Genomic DNA, 19,266 nt, shown 5'->3' on the forward strand with positions numbered 1-19,266 from the left:
CCTGCCCCCCTCTCTTCTCTCACTCGTCCCTACCTTCCGTCAATTACCCCACTCTCTCTCAATCCACCCTACAAAATACATATACAAAAAAAACACCCGGGGGGGGGGGGGTCTGTGGTCCATAGGAGGGACCCCTGAGACTGCTTCAAGGAGCCACAGGGTTCCACGGAACCCTGGTTGGGAATCACTGATTTAGTGTCACAATCCCCTAAAGAGGTAAAGAGACCTAAAGAGTAGACTGTTGAGTACCTTTCGGGGAGTACATCCAGTACTCGGACTCAGACTGGTAGTATGGGTCAGGGCCCATGGCGTATGTATGGAGATATTTAGAGGACTGCACAAGATCTTCACTTGTTTTGCTTTTGGTTGCTTCAAATGGATCATCTAAAAGAGAAAAGGCAGGATAAACATGGAGAGGGTAGAATACATTTAATGTAGCCGTTAAATACAGCAATATCTTCAACTTAGCAATTATGTGTGATGATAAGGCAGTATGTTTCAATTTTTCCCTCATTCTCCTTCTGTCCGACTCCACAATGCAAATCACATTATATATCACACTGTATTACTTTGCTCTAATTTAATAAGAACAAGGATATATAACAACTTGCCAAGTAATACTGCATGATTTCCAGTAACATTCTTCACAGATTCATCAATGTTTCACTGTCAACCAACCATATAGACTTTGGTAATCTCTGCAAGTGGCAGCATTAAACAGCTCTCAGCTACAAAGCAATGTTGGAAGTACGCTGCAGTGAGTCTTCACACTGCGATCAGTCTAACAATATACTGTAGATAAAACAATGTCCCATTCTGAGCATCCATAATAATCTACCTATTATTGTATATTATAACGCTATAATAACTGGAATCTATTACACAATTACACTAGATAAATGCTATCTGTTATATACATTATCTTAGCCTGCATTCCTATATAATTTTTTATATATATATATATATATATAGATATATATATATATCTATATATATATATATATATATATATATATATGTAGAGGTATCAGTACCGTGTTAGCCGAGCTTCAATAATCAAAAAATAAATAGATGATACCGTTCTGTGGCTAACGAAATGCTTTTATTTGTGCGAGCTTTCGAGATACACTGATCTCTTCTTCCGGCGATGTTACCCTTTGACACCTCTAGCCATAAAACACATCCACACTGGGGGAAGGAACAGAACAGATAACATTCCAAGAGACACTGTTTTTAAGTAATCCTTGCTTCATTCATTGTAACATCGCCGGAAGAAGAGATCAGTGTATCTCGAAAGCTCGCACAAATAAAAGCATTTCGTTAGCCACAGAACAGTATCATCTATTTATTTTTTGATTATATATATATATATATCTTAATATATAAAATCGAAAGGTTGGTACTAGCTGCGGTGAATCTGATTGGTCCTCAGCCTCTGGCCAATCAGATTGGTGGGTCTGACGTCACCCATCTGCCACTCTCTTCCCCCTCGGCCACACCCACACACACACACACACACACACTCTCTCTCTCCTCTCCCCCCCCATCACACTCACCTCCCTCCCCGGCGGTCACTCACCTCCCTCCCCGGCGCTCACTCACCTCCCTCCCCGGTGCTCACTCACCTCCCTCCCTGGCGCTCACTTCCCTCCCCGGTGGGGGGACAGGCAGTGGGCAGGCAGCCTGCAGCTGCCTCGCGGCGCCGAGTGCCTAAGATGGCGGCGTCCGGAAGGAAAGGTGACATATCTGTGTGTGTGTGTGTGTGTGTGTCTCATTGTATGTGTGTGTCATTGTATGTGTGTGTCATTGTATGTGTGTGTCATTGTGTGTGTGTGTCACTGTGTGTGTGTGTGTCTCACTGTGTGTGTGTGTGTGTGTGTGTCACTGTGTGTGTGTGACACTGTGTGTGTGTGTGTCACTGTGTGTGTGTGTGTGTGTGTGTGTGTGTGTGTGTGTGTGTCACTGTGTGTGTGACACTGTGTGTGTGTGTCACTGTGTGTGTGTGTGTGTGTGGGACACTGTGTGTGTGTCAGACACTGTAGGGTGGGGACCAGAGCTGCGCATGGGGAGGGGGAAGAGCGGAGAGAGAGGGGGGAGCGGAGAAACATACAGGGTGAGTGGAGAGGAGGGACCCGAAAATTTTAAGCAACCCCCCCCTCCTGTCCACTGTCCCCCCCCTCCTGTCCACTGTCCCCCCCCTCCTGTCCACTGTTCCCCCCCTCCTGTCCACTGCCCCCCCCGCCTGTCCAGTGTCCCCCCCTCCTGTCCACTGTCCCTCCACCCCCTCCTGTCCACTGTCCGTCCCCCCCTCCTGTCCACTGTACCCCACCCCGTCCTGTCCAATGTCGTCCCCCCCCTCCTAGCGGGAAATTTAACTCACGGGCAACGCCGGGTCTCTCAGCTAGTATATATATATATATATATATAGTGGTTGACAAATCACCAAAAAATCTACTCGCCACACAAAAAAATCTACTCACCACCTAGTACCAAACGTGTGCTGCTTGGGCCAATATTTACTCGCCCGGGGGTTAAATCCACTCGCCCGGGGCGAGCAAATGTATTGGTTTGTCGAACACTGTATATATATATATATATATATATATATATATATATATATATATATATACACAGTATATATATATATAGTGCACAATAAATGAGTTCTTCAGTATTAGGTGATAACATTTTTATTGGACTAACAATTTATGTCATAGGACCTATGGACTAACTGGACTAATATGGCTATTTTCTGCTTTATATATATATATACAGTGTTCGATAAACCTATACATTTGCTCGCCCCGGGCGAGTGGATTTAACCCCCGGGCGAGTAAATATTTGTCCAAGCAGCACACGTTTGGTACTAGGTGGCGAGTAGATTTTTTTGTGTGGCGAGTAGATTTTTTTGTGATTTGTCAACCACTGTATATATATATATATCTATATATACATACAGTGGTTGACAAATCACCCAAAAATCTACTCGCCGAACCAAAAAATCTACTCGCCACCTAGTCCCGCTCCCAATCCCGCCCTGCTTGGTGTCGGCCATGAGGAGGTCGCCACGGGGTCAAATCCAGTCGCCACGGGCCTGTATTTTAATAGATTTGTCAAGCACTGTATATATATATATATACACACACACACACACACACACACACACACACAGAGAGAGAAAGAGGGAGATACACCACACATATGCATACATGTGTGTAAATGAGAAACATATGTACAGTATAAATATATATGTACATAAAGGAGAAGAAAGCTGGGCAAATGTTGTTTTGCTAGGCTCAGCACATTTGTAAGTAAGTAGCTGGAAGAGAGCCATGCTTCCCACAGAGAAGAGGAATAAAGCTCTTACTTACACCATGGCACATAGCCGGCCAGCAGAGACACGGGAGAGACGGGAGAGAAGAGACACAGGGGCACAGTCATCATTCTGAATGAATGTTCATGGGCATGTATTTTTCAGCTTTGTTTTAGTAACCGCAGCTATTTTACCGCTGACCACCCTGCCCTTGCCTCACATACAATCCAGCCAGTGCACATCAATCACTTACTGCAGCTACTTCATGTCATTACTATATGAAAGACATCTATGGCCATATTTGCGAAGTGGTGCTTAGCCATTGAACTCCTTATGGCCCATTCAAGTGAATAAATCATAAGGTGTCCTAAAGCAGCAATCTGTGCTGCTCACTTTGTGTATATATTTTCATATCTCATATATATATATATATTACCTTATTTGAAACAAGGGGTGCCCCCAGAGCTGATCCACAGCAGTCCAAGTTATGGGGTCGCCCTGGTTCCTGAGATATTTAATTTTAACATTTCCGTTTCAAGAATTCTTGTTCGGGAGAAACATTATGTCCACTGCGGTCAGTCACAATCTGGCAGTCAATAGAAATCAATGACACTGTGAAATGACACTGCAGCCATCACTGTTTTCCCTAGCAAGTACTGACCAAAGTAAGAAATGTTATATCTTAGCAATCAGGGGTCATCGGAGCCTTGAGTGCTGCAGTTTAGCTCTAGATAAACCCCTGGGTCATATACAGTAAAAAGAAATCATTTTTTGTGGGGCATTGCTGATTTAAGGTGCCATAAGGTGATGTATAGCTTAGCACTGCTTAGAGTATATGGCCTCTAGTCCCCACATGCAATCACTGCAGGCATGATAGAGGTCATGCATGATATGTGACCATGCCTTAGCAAGCTTTGGCATAAGCTTCATACAATATCTCAAAGTATGGCTGCCAACTGGACCCAATTCGTCAGCACGGGTGTTATTGCATTGCATACACATCCCATGTCAAACATGCAATGCACGCTGTTAAACACAAGTAGCTGCTACGTGTATTGCTTACATAAGGTGCAGCATGTATTGCTTGCTACACAACACATGACACTAAATGATGCATTGTATTGTGTACAACACATCAAGGGCAGCATGCAACTGGGTCTTCACAGTACCATGCCGTTTATAGATGGGGGGTTTCCGGTAAAGGTTACTCTCTCCAGCAGCTGTGAAGAGAAAGGAAAAGGAGGACAGGAAGAGAGGGGGGAAAAGACAGGAGGAAAAGAGAAAGATAGGGTGTCCACAGCAGAGGGGCAAAGAAAGTGAAAGAGATCAGCAAAGATAGAGGGATGAGGGAAGAACAAGAAGAAGCAGAGATGAACAAGAAAATAAGGAATTGAAGGACAAGTCGTAAGATGAAGAAGGAACAGTCAGTAAGGAGAGCCAGAATCGGGTATCTATAAGCCATTGTGTGACAGACGCTTAAAGCTTGGGGGATGGTGAGAAGGGGAAGGCGTGCCAGTGCTTTTGTGAATGAAGTATGTGTATACAAAGTACGCGATATGGTGGCAGAAGGGAGGATACAAAGGGACTGTCAGTGGTCTGACTTTCGTATTGGACTGTTACATTTTGAAAGTAATAAATACTAATGTTTAGATTTTTTGGAGCATATTAATTAATTGAATAAAAACCTTCCGATCTTTTCTTGTAGCATGAAGCTTTTTAAATGTGGTAATTACGATGCCTTCTTCAATGCTACAATAGAAACTATTTCAGTTAATCCCAAGTAGTTTGTAGATATCTCATCTTTTCTTGCCTCATATGGGACTTCCTTTCCCCATTAAACCCTCTTCTTTCTGCGGCCTACCTGGTACGTGGAAGTGCTGAGGAGCTTGAAAAAGGGTCGGCGTAGAGCAACGTACATCTAACTGGCTATAGAAGGGGGAGTTGCGACCACTCTCTGTGCCTGAAAGAGGGTAATGAAAGCAAAGCAAGGGTGAAAAGAAAGGGAAACGAGATAGATAGATAGATAGATAGATAGATAGATAGATAGATAGATAGATAGATAGATAGAGTGGTGATAGATGATAGATAGATACAGTATATGGATAGTTATATGGATAGATAGATGATAGATGCAGTATATGGATAGATAAAAAGATAGACATAGTATATGGATAGTTATATGGATAGATAGATAGATAGATAGATAGATAGATAGATAGATAGATAGATAGAGTACATGGATAGTTCTATGGATAGATGGAAAGATAGATACAGTATATGGATAGTTATATGAATAGATGATAGCTAGAAGATAGATAGATGATTGATAGAGAGTATATGGATAGACAGATATATAGATGATAGAAAAAAATAAATAGGTAAATGAGACAAAAAGAGAGAGTGAAAGGAGAGGAATGAAAGAAAAGAGGAACATTGGAAACAAGGATAAGACTAGAGGAAAAAAAGGAGAAATAGTATAATAATGGAGAGAGAGAAGAAAAACAGAAGCGCAGAAGAGAGAGACAGAGGACATTTATTCTATAAATTGAGATTCCGTGCTGCCACACATATAGCTCCTTTGCAGTCAATGAAGTTTTCCGTGCAGTAGCGCCAGATAGATGCTATCACAATTTATTGAATAAGGCCCACAGAGAGAGAAAGAAAGAGAAATGGTGATATGCTGGGTAACAGGTAGAAGGAAGAGTTATAATTGGAGGATTTGGGAATGGTGCCATCGTGGGGTGAAGGGGCAGGAGAAAGGGTGGTACTACCATGCTTGAAAAACTATTGCTTCTATTGTACTCATACAAAATAATATTCTTCTCACCACACTGCAAATATTTTGCGACATTTAAAAATCTTAGAAAAAAATGAATAGATTTACAGGATGGCTTTATGTTGTGTATGACATTAGCAGTTCCAAACAATTAAAATACCTACTTGCTGTTGAGATATGACATATCATATTGGATTGTTGGCCAGTCCAGCACTTGAACAGTTAAATGTTTTATTAGTAGGGAAGCTGCTGATGCAAGACAGTGAAGTACTCCTGTCAAAGGGTCATAACTACTGAATGATTTTCTCAGCAATAATGCTCCCCCAATGAAAATGCAATGACTTACATCCTGGCACTCTGATCTAAACACAATCATTTATAATTAAATATGGAATGTAGAAGGTTTGACGAGTGACTGGCTCATGCTTACCTGACCTGTAATAATGTTGGGGAGAGCGAGGCATGGTGAGGGATAAGTCGCGATAGAGGGGAGAGTCGATATAACCTGGACTAGAAGACCTTCTCTGTCGTAGGTCCATCCCTTCATAAATATCCTTTAGGAGGCAGGAAACATGATCAACAGAGACTGAATCCCCATAACTACAGTAGTAACAGGCCGAGTATACACAATATCAAATGGAAACGTGGTAACTCAGACCCCTTAGTTCACTCTAAGTAATGCTCCACTGCCCTTCAACAAAAAGACTGGATCCTTCTATCTTACAATACAATGTAAAGAGCAAATGTTGGATGCCAGTGAAAGCCAAATATAAGCTAAAACATTGATCCATTCTACTACTAATACTAAGCTGTCGTTGTGGTAAGTAAGTTTCCAGTATAAGACCCTTTCTTCACAGATGTGTACAGATGAATAACCTAGGCCAATTAGCATATTTCAGATATTCCAAAGTATTCAATTCAAACTTTACTTTTAACCCCTGAGGAAGAAAGCAAGACTTTCGAAACGAGTAGGGTGGTTCTGTGAGGTCCCCACTACTCGGGTGTGAGTGCTGTACCCTTCCGAAGCTGGGAGCTGTGAGCTGTGGGAAAGAACATGCTGGCGTAGGAATATCCAACATTTCAGCATTGCTGTGTTTGGTGCACGTGGTGCGGGCAGACCAGGAAGTATCTCTGTGTGTGGTCCTGGAGCTTCTGCAGTGCTGGGAGAGGACTGAGGCAGACGCAGCTAGCTGGAAAAACCTGTCCCTGCCCATAATAGACTCCTCGTCTGAGCCCAGGTGTTAGCAGCAGCAGCAGCAGCAGCAGCAGCAGAAGCTATCCATAAGAGGGGATACTCTTTGAATTATCCACTGCCTGATTACATCCTGTTTTCGGTAAGCAGGTACCCCCACCCGAGTTGGAGAATCTTGCCTGAACCTAATATATGTTTTTATGTACTATTTTATGTGTAATAAGTGTATTTTATGATATTAATGATATGCCATATTAAATGCCATTGTGAGTAGTTACCTGTTGTTCTCAGCGTTTGTTAAGTGTTGTTTGTTTATGTATGTGTATGTTTTACAGTATTATGCTATGATTTGATTTCTTTGTATATTTACATGTTTACCCTTACCACGTGGAGCATCCAATCAGACGGGCGATTTCCGTGGCTCTGGTTGTATATTTTATAATATATATTTTATAATATCTATTAGAATTGCTTTGATGATTACAGTGTTGAGCGCCACTGATATAACTTCTTTTCCACAAAGTATTCAATGGTATTACTTGCACAGTGTAAATCACTAAACAACACATCATGTGGCTACACATACACCCACAGTATGGACTAAAGAATTACAGAGATTATGCTGGGTTTAGCTAGGTGTGCATTGGTTCCCTATCAGCAGAATATCTAACAATGATGGATCTGGAGAAATGTGTACCTCCCCATAGCTGTATCTCTCCAGCATCTCATCCGACGTGTATCTGCTATAAGGCTCGTAAGAAATGAGATCTGGGCGCTGCACAGCATAGATTGCTTTAATCTTAGGAAGAGCTGCTAGGTCCTTGTAATTTAGAATCTCATTGTTTACCTTTGCCTGAGAGAGAAAAGAGGAGGGAAAAAGACCAAGAGATAAAGGTTCATATTTACTAAGCAGTGCTATTTCAGTAGATACCTCATAGCCCATTCAAGTGTATATAGTCTGTAAGACATTTTCCAGTGGTGAAAGATGACTTATGGTATAGCACTGCTATGGTAAATATGGCTCAAAGGGTTTGAAAAGAAGAGTGTGCAATGAATAGAAACAAATATTCCAGATAAGCAGGGAGAATTCGTTAACATGAAGCACATAGAGACAGCAAGAGTCAGGGGAAATTCTAGTAAGAGAGATTTAAAAATGACAGACCGTACAGAGATAGACATTAAAAGATTCAGTTACATTAACATAAATAGAAATAATAAATAAAGGCAGAAATAGATACCCAGAATAGAAAAGACGAAGGTGGCTACTATACTGTGTAGATATATTTATATTTAACCAAACAAAATGAAAGAATGCATTGCGTTAAGAATTAATCTACTTACCTGAAATCATTAGCATGTCTTTATTCATGTTCATACTGTACATTCATCGCACGTCTGCTTAGTGCGTCATGTTACATTATATGTACAAAAACATGACGCAACTATTTATGAAAGCCAATTAAAAAGTATATGAATTATGGATATATTCATTTTTATTCCTCTTACCATCATCCTCTTAACTTACCATTAATCAAATGCACGGTTAGTTGATTACTCAAATTACTTAAATTCTTGACTAACAAAGCAGCAAGAGACTGACCACCGTATTTCCTCGATTCTAAGACACACTTTTTGTTACATTTTAATGTTTCTGAAATCGGGATGTGTTTTACAATCGAGATCAAAAGAAACTCACCAGCCGCTAGGAAGAGGAATAAGTTGTGACGCAGTTGGCCATTTGGATTGAACTATATGTAAAAATGTTACATTGTTATAATGCCCCTGAAACGAGAGAAGAGGTGAAGACATACCCCTTCTCTCCCTCCCCAATCTGGAATAGCTGCTCTGTACGTGCTGGCAAACATTGAAAAACGGGTATTTGTAACTGAACAGTTCCTGTACCAATATGGCCGCTAATGCGAGTCAACTGAGGATCACGTGATCTTGTACGTGGAATGATGTTCCTAAAACGCGGTGCTGCCGTGGTGCTGAGCAGGAGGTTGCTGTTGCCCTATTGCAGGTGCCTTCATTTAAGTTGTCATTGTAATTTTTTCTGTACATTTAATGTAGTGATTCTTTCCCCCCCCAAAAAGCTGTTATTAAATCAATGGTGCATCTTACAATCGATGGCGTCTTAGAAACAAGGAAATACAGTATTGTCAAATATATGGAGGCACTAAGAAATGTTTCCATCTACTTGCATTTATTGTTGATGCCAAGAAAAATGTTGACACATTTATGACGCACAGAAGTGGCACATGCTTGTAGTTTAAGATAACATAGTATTGATATATGTGCACCACAGAAAACATCCAAACTCTGCCTCTAACTCCACTCCTTGCCATCATTTTGATCTTTGTGAAAAAGATGTTGACGCGCACACATGACATCACATAAAAATAGGTGTTATACATTGGTGCACGGAGACACACTCATTTGCTATTATTCTGTGCTTCTGTGTTATGACAAAATCACGTATAGAAACACTTTATAAATAGCCCCTTTCCCCCACAATAGAAGAAGAAAACATAACAGACGTACAAGTAGGAAAGAAAAGAGACTGGATTCAGAACAGAAAGCAAGTGTGACACAATAGGAGGAAGATCAGCAGGAAAGATAGACAGAGCATAATAATCTTCTGGCAGTGGAATGACACTTACAGTAATGAACAGGTTTACCAGACAGACTCCAGGAATCTCAAAGATTCAGATTCTATAAAAGATTGCTAGCCTTCCCCAGGGACACAGATGGGCTGGACTTGTATGGCTTAGTTACTTACACATATAACACGATTGGGTGAACCAATGCTGGATCCTGGAGGGGAGATAGAGGTCTCAGAAGCCCTTCTGTACTGTGAAGACAAAAAGAGGACATGGTACACCTATTTCCCATATTAACTTTGTGACATAGTTAGTAAATCACATGTACAATAAATCTTTGCCACTTTGTTTCTATTTCCATTTACTTGCCAGGTAGCATTTTTTTTGCAGGAATGATAGTGCCACCTAGAAAGCCATTTGAGAAATAATCAAGGTCAGACAACCATAATTCTTTTAATTATTTTCCATTTCTATTAATACTGGTCGTTCGTGCAATTTTTGGCCAATAATCCCCATTAAAGTATCTTTTCTGAGACCAAGCACCTTTTCTTCTCCCTCTCACAGGTGCAATCTTTCCACGTTCCTGTATTATCTTTCCTTTCTTCAATACTTCTATATACCTATTATACCCCTCTTTTTTACACTAGTGTCTCCATTTACTGTCTTGTTCAGGGGGTAACAGCGGTAGGGAACACAATGTCTTTGGGAGCGGAGAAGCAACAGAGTTCCATGTAGGAACATTGGACAATTTGAGGATGGTGGAAAGCGGCCATTCAGAAAGGTGACATTCAATGTGGAGTAATGCAGGAGTTGAACAGAAGAGGAACAATTGGAGGGCAACAGCCCAAGCATTGCATTTGGATGCAGAAATCATGTATGCTACAGTACATTTTATGTTCTCAACCCTTGAAACCTCTCTATTCATCACTAGGATCCTAGCTCTTGTACCTATAATGTTACTGACGGCAATTCTCTTCTTTACTATGACTTCACTTCAGTCTTACTCTCTTTGCCAGTTATTATCCCAAATTCACCTCAGCAAACTTGACATTCTTTGTCACTTTCAAATACTTTTTGGACACATTATCCAATTATCTGAGCTGGCTTCTCGCCCCTACTGCACTCAGCACTTATCTCCTTAGATCCACCTCCAGAAACCTGCTTATAGTCCCAAGCTTCAATAAAGAAGCCAGTCGCTCTTTCTTCTTGTACTGATCACCCCACTGCTCCAACAATTTACCCGAGTCCCTCAAACATGCTTCCTTTTTAATTCCTTGAAGATATCAGCTGTTTCCTACCTTAAATATATTTGTAACTGTAACTTGTATTGTTGCCAACTTTACATTATGCCCAGGACATACTTGAAAATGAGAGGTAACTCTCAATGTAATTTTTTCCTGGTAAAATATTTTAGCACTAAATAAAGTTAAAAAACGCTCCCTTCAGCAGCTCAGGCTATGTAATCTTACACCCTGGCTTACTCAACAACTGTGTATTAGCTATTGAATGTTGGTGGTGTGTTCTGGAAAACAACCTACTGTACCTACTGTAGCACCAGTAAATCAAACTGCCATTGTAAACATCATTCCGTTGCCAACCAGACAATTATTTAAAAAACTTTTCCTATCGTTGGCAGGTGATATTGTGTTAAACCTAGGCCCACCCGTTTCCACTAACTTCTACAGCTCAGAAAATGTCCCTTTTAAATTCCCCAAAGGGCTCTGTCATCCATATAAATATTCTTAGCCTACTGCCCAAACTAGATGAATTTGGTGCATTGTGCTTCTTGTATAATCCTAAACCCACAATTCTAACTGAAACCTAGATAAGTCCCAAAACTCTTGATACATCTATCTCTATTAAGGCTATTATATCTTTAGAGGAAGAGGAGTGTTAATTTATACTGAAGATTCCTTAAAATTCATGTTACTAAATAACGCCTGTAGCACATTTGAAATGAAGTTGATAAAATATCACTTGTGAGCCCATTCACACCTGACAGGTCTGCAAACCTGCTTTTCCCCATTATCTCTTAGCATACAGTGCTTCCACTGCAGCATGTGATTCTGGGAAATGATATGCAATTGAGCCCACAATGTCACATTTGACTTCTTATCCATTTTAACATGGATCCTATAAATTTATGTCTGCCGCATTACACAGCTTTCATCACAGCCTGGGTTAAAGAAGTGCATATCCAATAATCCTACTCACAAAAGTTGTTTAATATGGTAGACATATGCTTATAGGGGTCCATGTTAAAATAGATATGAAAAAAAAGGTGACACTGTGCTCATTTGCATGTCATTTCCCAGAATCCCTGGCTGCAGGGGAAGCACTGTATACTAAGAGCTAATGGGGAAAAGCAGGGTTGCAGACCTGTCAGGTGTGAATGTGCTCACAAGTTATGTTTTTATTTGCTGTACACTGTGCAGTGGATGGTTTGTGTCACTTTTGTACCCACCACAACGTATATAATGTGGGGTTGAAATTTAGTTGACAAATTGCGTGGCCCTTTCTCTAAACCCATAATCATTGTTGGCATCTACCATCCCCCAAAAGCCCCACCACAATCCCAATTTGATGTGTCTAGTTTTCTAAGTGACTTCCACCTCAATCGGCTTGACCATAAAGACAACAAAATCTTTACATAATTCAAATCACTAAATTGAACCCAACTAATTTCTCAACCAACGTGATCAAATCTAAAACCTTGTAACCACTCACTTTTAATTTGGATCTTATCTTCCTGTACCAACAGAATCAAATCTGGTATTTTACCTGACATTTTCAGTGATCATGCCATAAAATCCTATTCACTAGAACATTTAGAAATTGGAGCCTTCAAGATTTTACACTTGACTATTTCCAATCTTACAGTAGTTCCTAAAACACTGTGATATCCATTCTTCACTGCACAGAGTCAGAGTCGGTGGGGTCCATCTTTCCTGGGTTTCATCCAATCTTATTGAGCGTTACCATTTTAGCGATGCCTCGTGGAGTAGATACAAATTAACTGGTTTTACACAAGATCTAGAAAATGATAGATCCCTGCCAAATACATGCACAAGGTAAACTTGACATGCAAAATCACACTACTAATCTGACAATTTTCTATCAAAACACATCAAATCCTGCAAAATTCTGGAAGGTCATCGATAATATTTTTGAGCCCTGTAGCTCCCAAGAACCCTCCAGTGTGAAAAAGGATGATGTTATTTTGTCTGATCACTCAGCCATTGCCAACACATTCAATGACTTTGTGGAGTGTGCTACTTCCTTATTATCAAGACACATAGGACAGATAAGAGATAGTACAGGAGTGCTTACCATTAAAGCTCAATAAACAATGTGGGCAAGACCAATTGCAATCTATGTTCCCACAGTACATCTTCTTGTCCCAGTCATTACCAATCCAATTGCCTCCATAATCAACCCTATCTTGTTTTGTGACCAAATTCATAATGCCTGGAATCCCAGTTTTCAAACGTGGTGACAAAACATTGTCCCCAACTACAGACCAATCTCTATTATAACTATTCTATCCAAAATCATGGAAACATGTGTCCACTCCCGATTAAGAATCTATTATAAGAAGTCACATTTTCTTAGTCAACTCAAATCTGTCTTTCAACCAAATCACTCAACAGAAACGACCCTTCTAAAAATATACAGTACAATGAAATCCAGTGTGGTATCAGATCAGGGGCAGTTGACTGGTGCAATATGCCTAGATTTTGCAAAGGCTTTTGATACTGTTCACCACCGTATTATGTTAAACAAGCTGCAGTGTTCCTATTTGCACGCAGCCCCCGTCTCTCTGGCCTTGAAAATGTACTGCAATCTGATTTTTCGAGGGCTAGAAACTGGATCACTTAAAACAGGCTGGTTTTAAACACTGGCAAATGGTACTTGGGACTAAGGCTACATTATAAAAGCTTCCCACGACAGAGCAACTGATCAAATCCAGCTCTAATCTTGCGTCAGTTATTAGCTTGAAATATTTCGGTATATGGCTGGATTCCCATCTAACATTTGGTTTGCATACTGATAAACTGGCATACAAAAGCTATTACAAACTGGGTGTACTTCATAGAAATAAATCTTGCCTAAGCCCCTTGGTCATAAGGAGCATTGAACAGCAAATGCTAATGCCAATTATTGACAATGGAGATAAAGTGTTTGGTACAGCACCCAAAATTCACCTCGGCAAACTTTACTTCATTCTTTACAACTCAATATTGTATGTAGTTTTTTCTTATTATGTAACTTCAATGCCCACCATTGTGATATCTTGATTGGACAAGGTTGCCTATCCATGGAGTCCAGGTGCAATGTACATCTTTCCTGTCTTACCTTCAAATATTTTGTAGACAGGCTTCTCACCCTACTCTACAAAGCACTTATCTCCTTAGACCTGCCTCCAGAAACCTGCTTATAGTTCCATGATATAATAAAGAATCTGGTCGCTCTTCCCACTTCTGGAACAATTTACCTGAGTCTTTCAAATTGATTAAAAGAGGGAGAATGAATCTGAGCTATTCTTAGGCTGCGTCCATAGCACGGGAAGCCGTGCTGAGGCGTGCGGACGCTCCGCACTGAGCCCCTGCATCCTCAATGAGGATGCCTTGAGAGGGGGCTCACGCGAGCGTCCGCAGGCGTGCTGAGGCGTTGGGAGGTTTCAGCCGAGCGCCAAGCTGTTTTTCAGCGCGCTGTCGGCTGAAAACCTCCAATCACAGCACAGCAGCGTCAACGTCACGGCGCCGTGACTTCGGCGCCGTGACATTGACATCAGTGCGTCGCGGACGATTGGCCCAGCGACGTCACTGCCCCACCTCCAACCACCTCCCCCCGGCTCCCTTCGCGCACGCTGGCTCGCCGTGCAATCGCGCTGACTGAAGCAGGCGAGCCTCAGCGTTAGCGCGCCTCCGCTCTCCCCACACCTCTATGGCCCGGGCCTTAGGAGGCTTTCTTTGCATTGCTAAAAGCGTAACTGAAATGTATACGACAAATTAAATGTGTACATTTATACATTTGCAGTTAATGTTGCCAACATAGATGATTGTTCAGGCACTTTTGTTGCAATAATTTGATGTGAAGGAGCCAAACAGTGCTATCAGTAGACTGCACCTCTCCCACCCATGCGGATTCTGGTGTCCCATGCCATTATCTACTCAATGTCAAAGTGTTTGTGGTAGGAGTGCTAGAAAGCTAACATTGTGTGAGTGTTGCATTAATTGGGTGCAGCCGTCATGCACGGATACTGCATACCTTCCTTCTAACTGATTCTGTGTCCTAATGGTGCAACCGTAGAAGAATGTAGTGCAGTTACTGCAATATAGGCCATTAAAGGAGCAATCCAAGTAATAGTGTTTTTTTAGTCTTTTATTTAGTCAGTTCTGTAGTATTAGATAATACTTACTACCTTTTTTTATTTTAAAATTCCACTCTTAATGTAATTTGTAATGAGTTTTAATACACTGAGCATCCTTTGATTTCTATAGCAGGCTTAAGCACACTTCCCCAGCAGTGCAAGATCTTTGTAACACTTTCCTGTTTGTGATCATTTGTTGCCAATATTCCCAGCAGTTTGAGCTGCACACTGTAAAAATAGATAATGTTACCTTAGTAATATACGAATATATTGTAGCTGCTGAGTTACACTGGCTGAAGGCAGCAATGCAGTGAACCCTGGGGATGCAGGATTTTGCTGATCGCTCACGGGAGAACTAATCGATCAGCAGCTTAGGTAATTGTTTTTAATAAAGGTAATCAAAGGCTCCATATATTAAAAGATAATATATATAGATTTTTTTAAGCTGCTTCGATTGCCTCTTTAAAGCATGTAATCGGATCTGCACACACAGTGCAGGTTGATATAATATAAAACATAAGTAATGTATGACTAACAAAGTCTTTATTTCCCACTGCAGGGTGACATAATAACAATGATGCAAAAGTGATTTATGCACTGTGATCTGTTCAACCAAATGGAAAATGACATAGAAAACGAGGTAGGAGGGGTAAAAATAAATCTTTTTACAGTCCAGTAATTAAAGGTACTTCATTTAAGATCTATACGCTGTCAAATCTGTGCAGTCACTCACCATTGTGCTAGTTCACTCACCTTTAGTTTCTTCTCTGCACGAGCTGCCTGTTTACAGATTGGATGCCACACTTCAGAGCCTGGGGGAAAATGCAGCTTTTTAGCTAGACTAATTACATGTAACTAGTAACAAGCTGCTGAAACGGAGTAAGAGGAACACAACAAAGATATAGAAAAGAGAAGGCAGACATGAGGAAGTAGAATTTAATCAAACCAGAAAACAGGCAATAAAAGAGGCATAAAGGGTGCTCCTTCACTGTATCACTTCATGCAATGCAAGGTGATGCTAACCGCTCTCCCCTGTGCAAACACATTTGCATAAATCACTTTGCCAGTGAAGGGGTATTTGGAATACACACAAGCATTTGAAGGTCACCTTTAATATGAAGGCTGCTAAGAGCTCTCTGGGGAGTCCATGATAATAGATTTGTCAGACTTCCTCGTGCTTTCGGCACAGGGGAGCAAATGCATCAGCGTTTCATTCTATAAAAGCAATGATGGTGTACTCTCTGCTGTACGTGTAATTTGTATGCGCAATTATTACTTTCCCTAAAGAGCCTATATTCTAATACAGGGGAGTGCAATCTTTTTTCCCTGCGCCCCTCTCTCGGCTGTCCCCCTCTCCGTGCCCCCCATCCCCCCACCCCACCTCAGCTCCGGCATTCTGGGCGTCATGACGTCATGTTGCCATGGCGACACGTCTCCAGGAGCAGTCTGAGCCAAGGTAAGTGCAGTTCACAGAGGCCTTCGCCACATCCCCGGCATTTATTTTAAGTGCCATCGGGAAGCGCGCGGGGCCTCTATAAACCCCGCGCCCCCCGCAGACAGACAATCTCGCGCCCCCCAGTTTGCGCACCCCTGTAAGATTACGTTTTCAACCTGTACTTGAATACGCAAGTCATCAGGTGATAAATATAATGAGGTCAGAAGGAGGAGACAGTGGTCTTGGACAATGTTTCCCAGCATTATTAGGCCAAGATGGTACACTTTTGTCCTAGTCTGCTCCTGACAGTTATCACCTCCTGATTACTGCAGTACAATGTTTCTAACAGCACCTTTATTGAAGGTTAGGGTCTCGTGTCCCCTGATAATCAAAGTCTCCAATTGAATATTTAGAGCAGCGGCTTCCCTGTGCTGGAGAAGATTTGAAGTGGCTTCATGGCATGGTGACAGTGGCTCTTTTCTGCCCATTGAGTTCAGAGATGTGTGTTAAACAGGGGCCAGGAGAGGGGACCAGAGGTGACTCTCAGCCATTGCAGTTACAATTAGCGAGCAGATAGATCAAATAAAACATGGGAGGCAACAGACAATCATCTTCACACTGTAATCAATCTTAAATATTTTGCTTAAAGCAGCAAAACACGAGAAATCTTATATGTGTTTTTTAAATAAATCAGTTCTTAAGTATTAGATAATATTTACTTTTAAAAAAATCAACTCTTAATGCCTCTTTTTTAATGAATTTGAATAGACTGAGCATCCTTTGATTTCTATAGCAGTTTTAGCCCACTTTAGCCAAGGTTTGTGATAATGTGTTGCCAATGTTCCCAGCAGTTTGAGCTGTATACGGTAGTAATAGATAATGTTACCTTAGTAATATCAGGATACATTGTAGCTGCTGAGTTAGGCCAAGTCCCCAGTGGCCGCTGCGGCGCGTCCTACAGCGAGCGCCGCACACAAGGGCAGGCCCCAGTTGGGGCAGGCCCCAGTTGGTGTGTGTGCGGCACAAGTCGCAATGAGTGACCGCCTTGGCCAAAAGACCGTGGCGGTTCAGCCAATGAGGGTAACCCAGCTGCGTGACATCATGGCAACCCCCCCCACCCCCGTTGCAATCTTGTCTTTCCCCCTGCAGCTCGAACACAGACCGCAGATCGTGGCTTGCACCCATGCATGCGCCGCCAGGCGCGCGTACAGGAGCTGACACTGGGGCCGTAGCCTTACACTGACTGAAGGATTGATGGGAACTTAAAGGTGGCCATTTAGTTAGCCACAAAATCAGTTTTTTTTACAAATTTAAACAGATTTAATACACCAAACTATTGCCAGTTTAGGTAAAAATATAGATACATTGACACATGCTATACATAGAAAAATAAGAAAACAGATAAGGAAAAAATAAAAGGGGGTGGTGGGAGGGGGTGTAGTATTGCTGCTTTAAGCACTCTTACCCCTTGCAGTTATTACTATTTTTTTGTATTGCCTATACCATATATGCAGTGCTACAGATTTTAATAAAACTGGCAACATAAAGCAAAATGAAAATATAAAGCAAAACAAAGCATGATAAAGTAAAATGAGAGCATTAGATATAATTTTAGAGAGATTATGGGATCTCTGAATATGTTATATAAGTGATATATTAAGACCCATACTGGTAGAAGTAAATGCAAGATATGTAGGAGGGAGGGCACGAAGAGTGTTTGGTAAGAGATTGATGAGATCATTATTGTCTTGTAGACTATTGAAATGCTTCTTTTAAACGATTTCGGTGCCTATATCTGGAATAGCAGTGCTATTCCAGAACACCTTCCGATCCAGACGACACTTCATTGGTTTATCAAAGTCTCCTTGCTGCAAAACGTGGTCAAACTAATGCAAAAATACTGCACCACAATAATGTTTGTCCTCAGTACATTTTGGACCGTATGTTGCCCCAGTTTTGCCACCAGGCGACTTTAATAAATAAACCATGACCTCATGTAGAAGATAGCAAGAGGATTCCAGCAGCAGTATTTGAGGTAGACTCCAGGTTAGAAAGCTGTGAGGCAAAAAGGACATCTATTGAAATGTTACAACAGTCAATGCGGGATGAAAGTGTTTAAGAACTGGCAGAGAGAGGAGTTTATCTAAGAACAGGCCACAGGGTTGTGGGAGAATACTGATGAAAATAAGTACCAGGTAGGCATGTAGCAGAGGCTGGACGTAATAGAGGAGATATCTAGGCAGACTGAATCAACATTTGCTTTCGTGTAATGACAAAGTCCTCAGCAGTAATGGAGAAAGAGGATTGCGTGGCAGGGGGAGGTCAGGCAGAATAGGTTAGACTTCCGAGTGATTACAAATAAGAAGTAGTGTTATTCCGCAAAAGGCAGGTGATTAAATAGTGAAACATGTAAAGCACAGTGACAGAGCCACAGAAGGAGACACCCTACCTGTCAAGTACATTTCCTCTCCTTCTGAGAACATCTGCTGGCAACGCACACAGCGGGCACATGTTGGGTGATAGTGCTTGCCCCCTGCCTGAGAAAAACAAAAGCCGAGTATTCAGTCACACATACG

At 41.5% G+C, this 19,266-nt stretch overlaps 1 protein-coding gene across 6 annotated transcripts in view; it reads right to left on the reverse strand.

Annotated features, from left to right (window-relative positions):
* Positions 1-19,266, reverse strand: part of ABLIM3 (actin binding LIM protein family member 3) — a 186,473-nt gene that overhangs the window by 32,446 nt on the left and 134,761 nt on the right. For 3 of the 6 annotated variants that reach the window (XM_075600970.1, XM_075600964.1, XM_075600965.1), the window contains 8 exons: positions 19,140-19,227; positions 16,009-16,067; positions 10,061-10,132; positions 7,979-8,134; positions 6,520-6,643; positions 5,175-5,273; positions 4,483-4,533; positions 250-384 (listed from right to left, as the gene is read on the reverse strand). In XM_075600970.1, coding sequence (XP_075457085.1) covers positions 250-384; positions 4,483-4,533; positions 5,175-5,273; positions 6,520-6,643; positions 7,979-8,134; positions 10,061-10,132; positions 16,009-16,067; positions 19,140-19,227 — 784 coding nt within the window. The remainder of the gene's footprint in view (positions 1-249; positions 385-4,482; positions 4,534-5,174; positions 5,274-6,519; positions 6,644-7,978; positions 8,135-10,060; positions 10,133-16,008; positions 16,068-19,139; positions 19,228-19,266) is intronic. The other 3 variants (XM_075600967.1, XM_075600969.1, XM_075600968.1) reach the window with 3 other exon arrangements.

This window comes from Ascaphus truei, chromosome 5, assembly GCF_040206685.1.
Source record: "Ascaphus truei isolate aAscTru1 chromosome 5, aAscTru1.hap1, whole genome shotgun sequence".
NCBI lineage: Eukaryota > Metazoa > Chordata > Amphibia > Anura > Ascaphidae > Ascaphus > Ascaphus truei.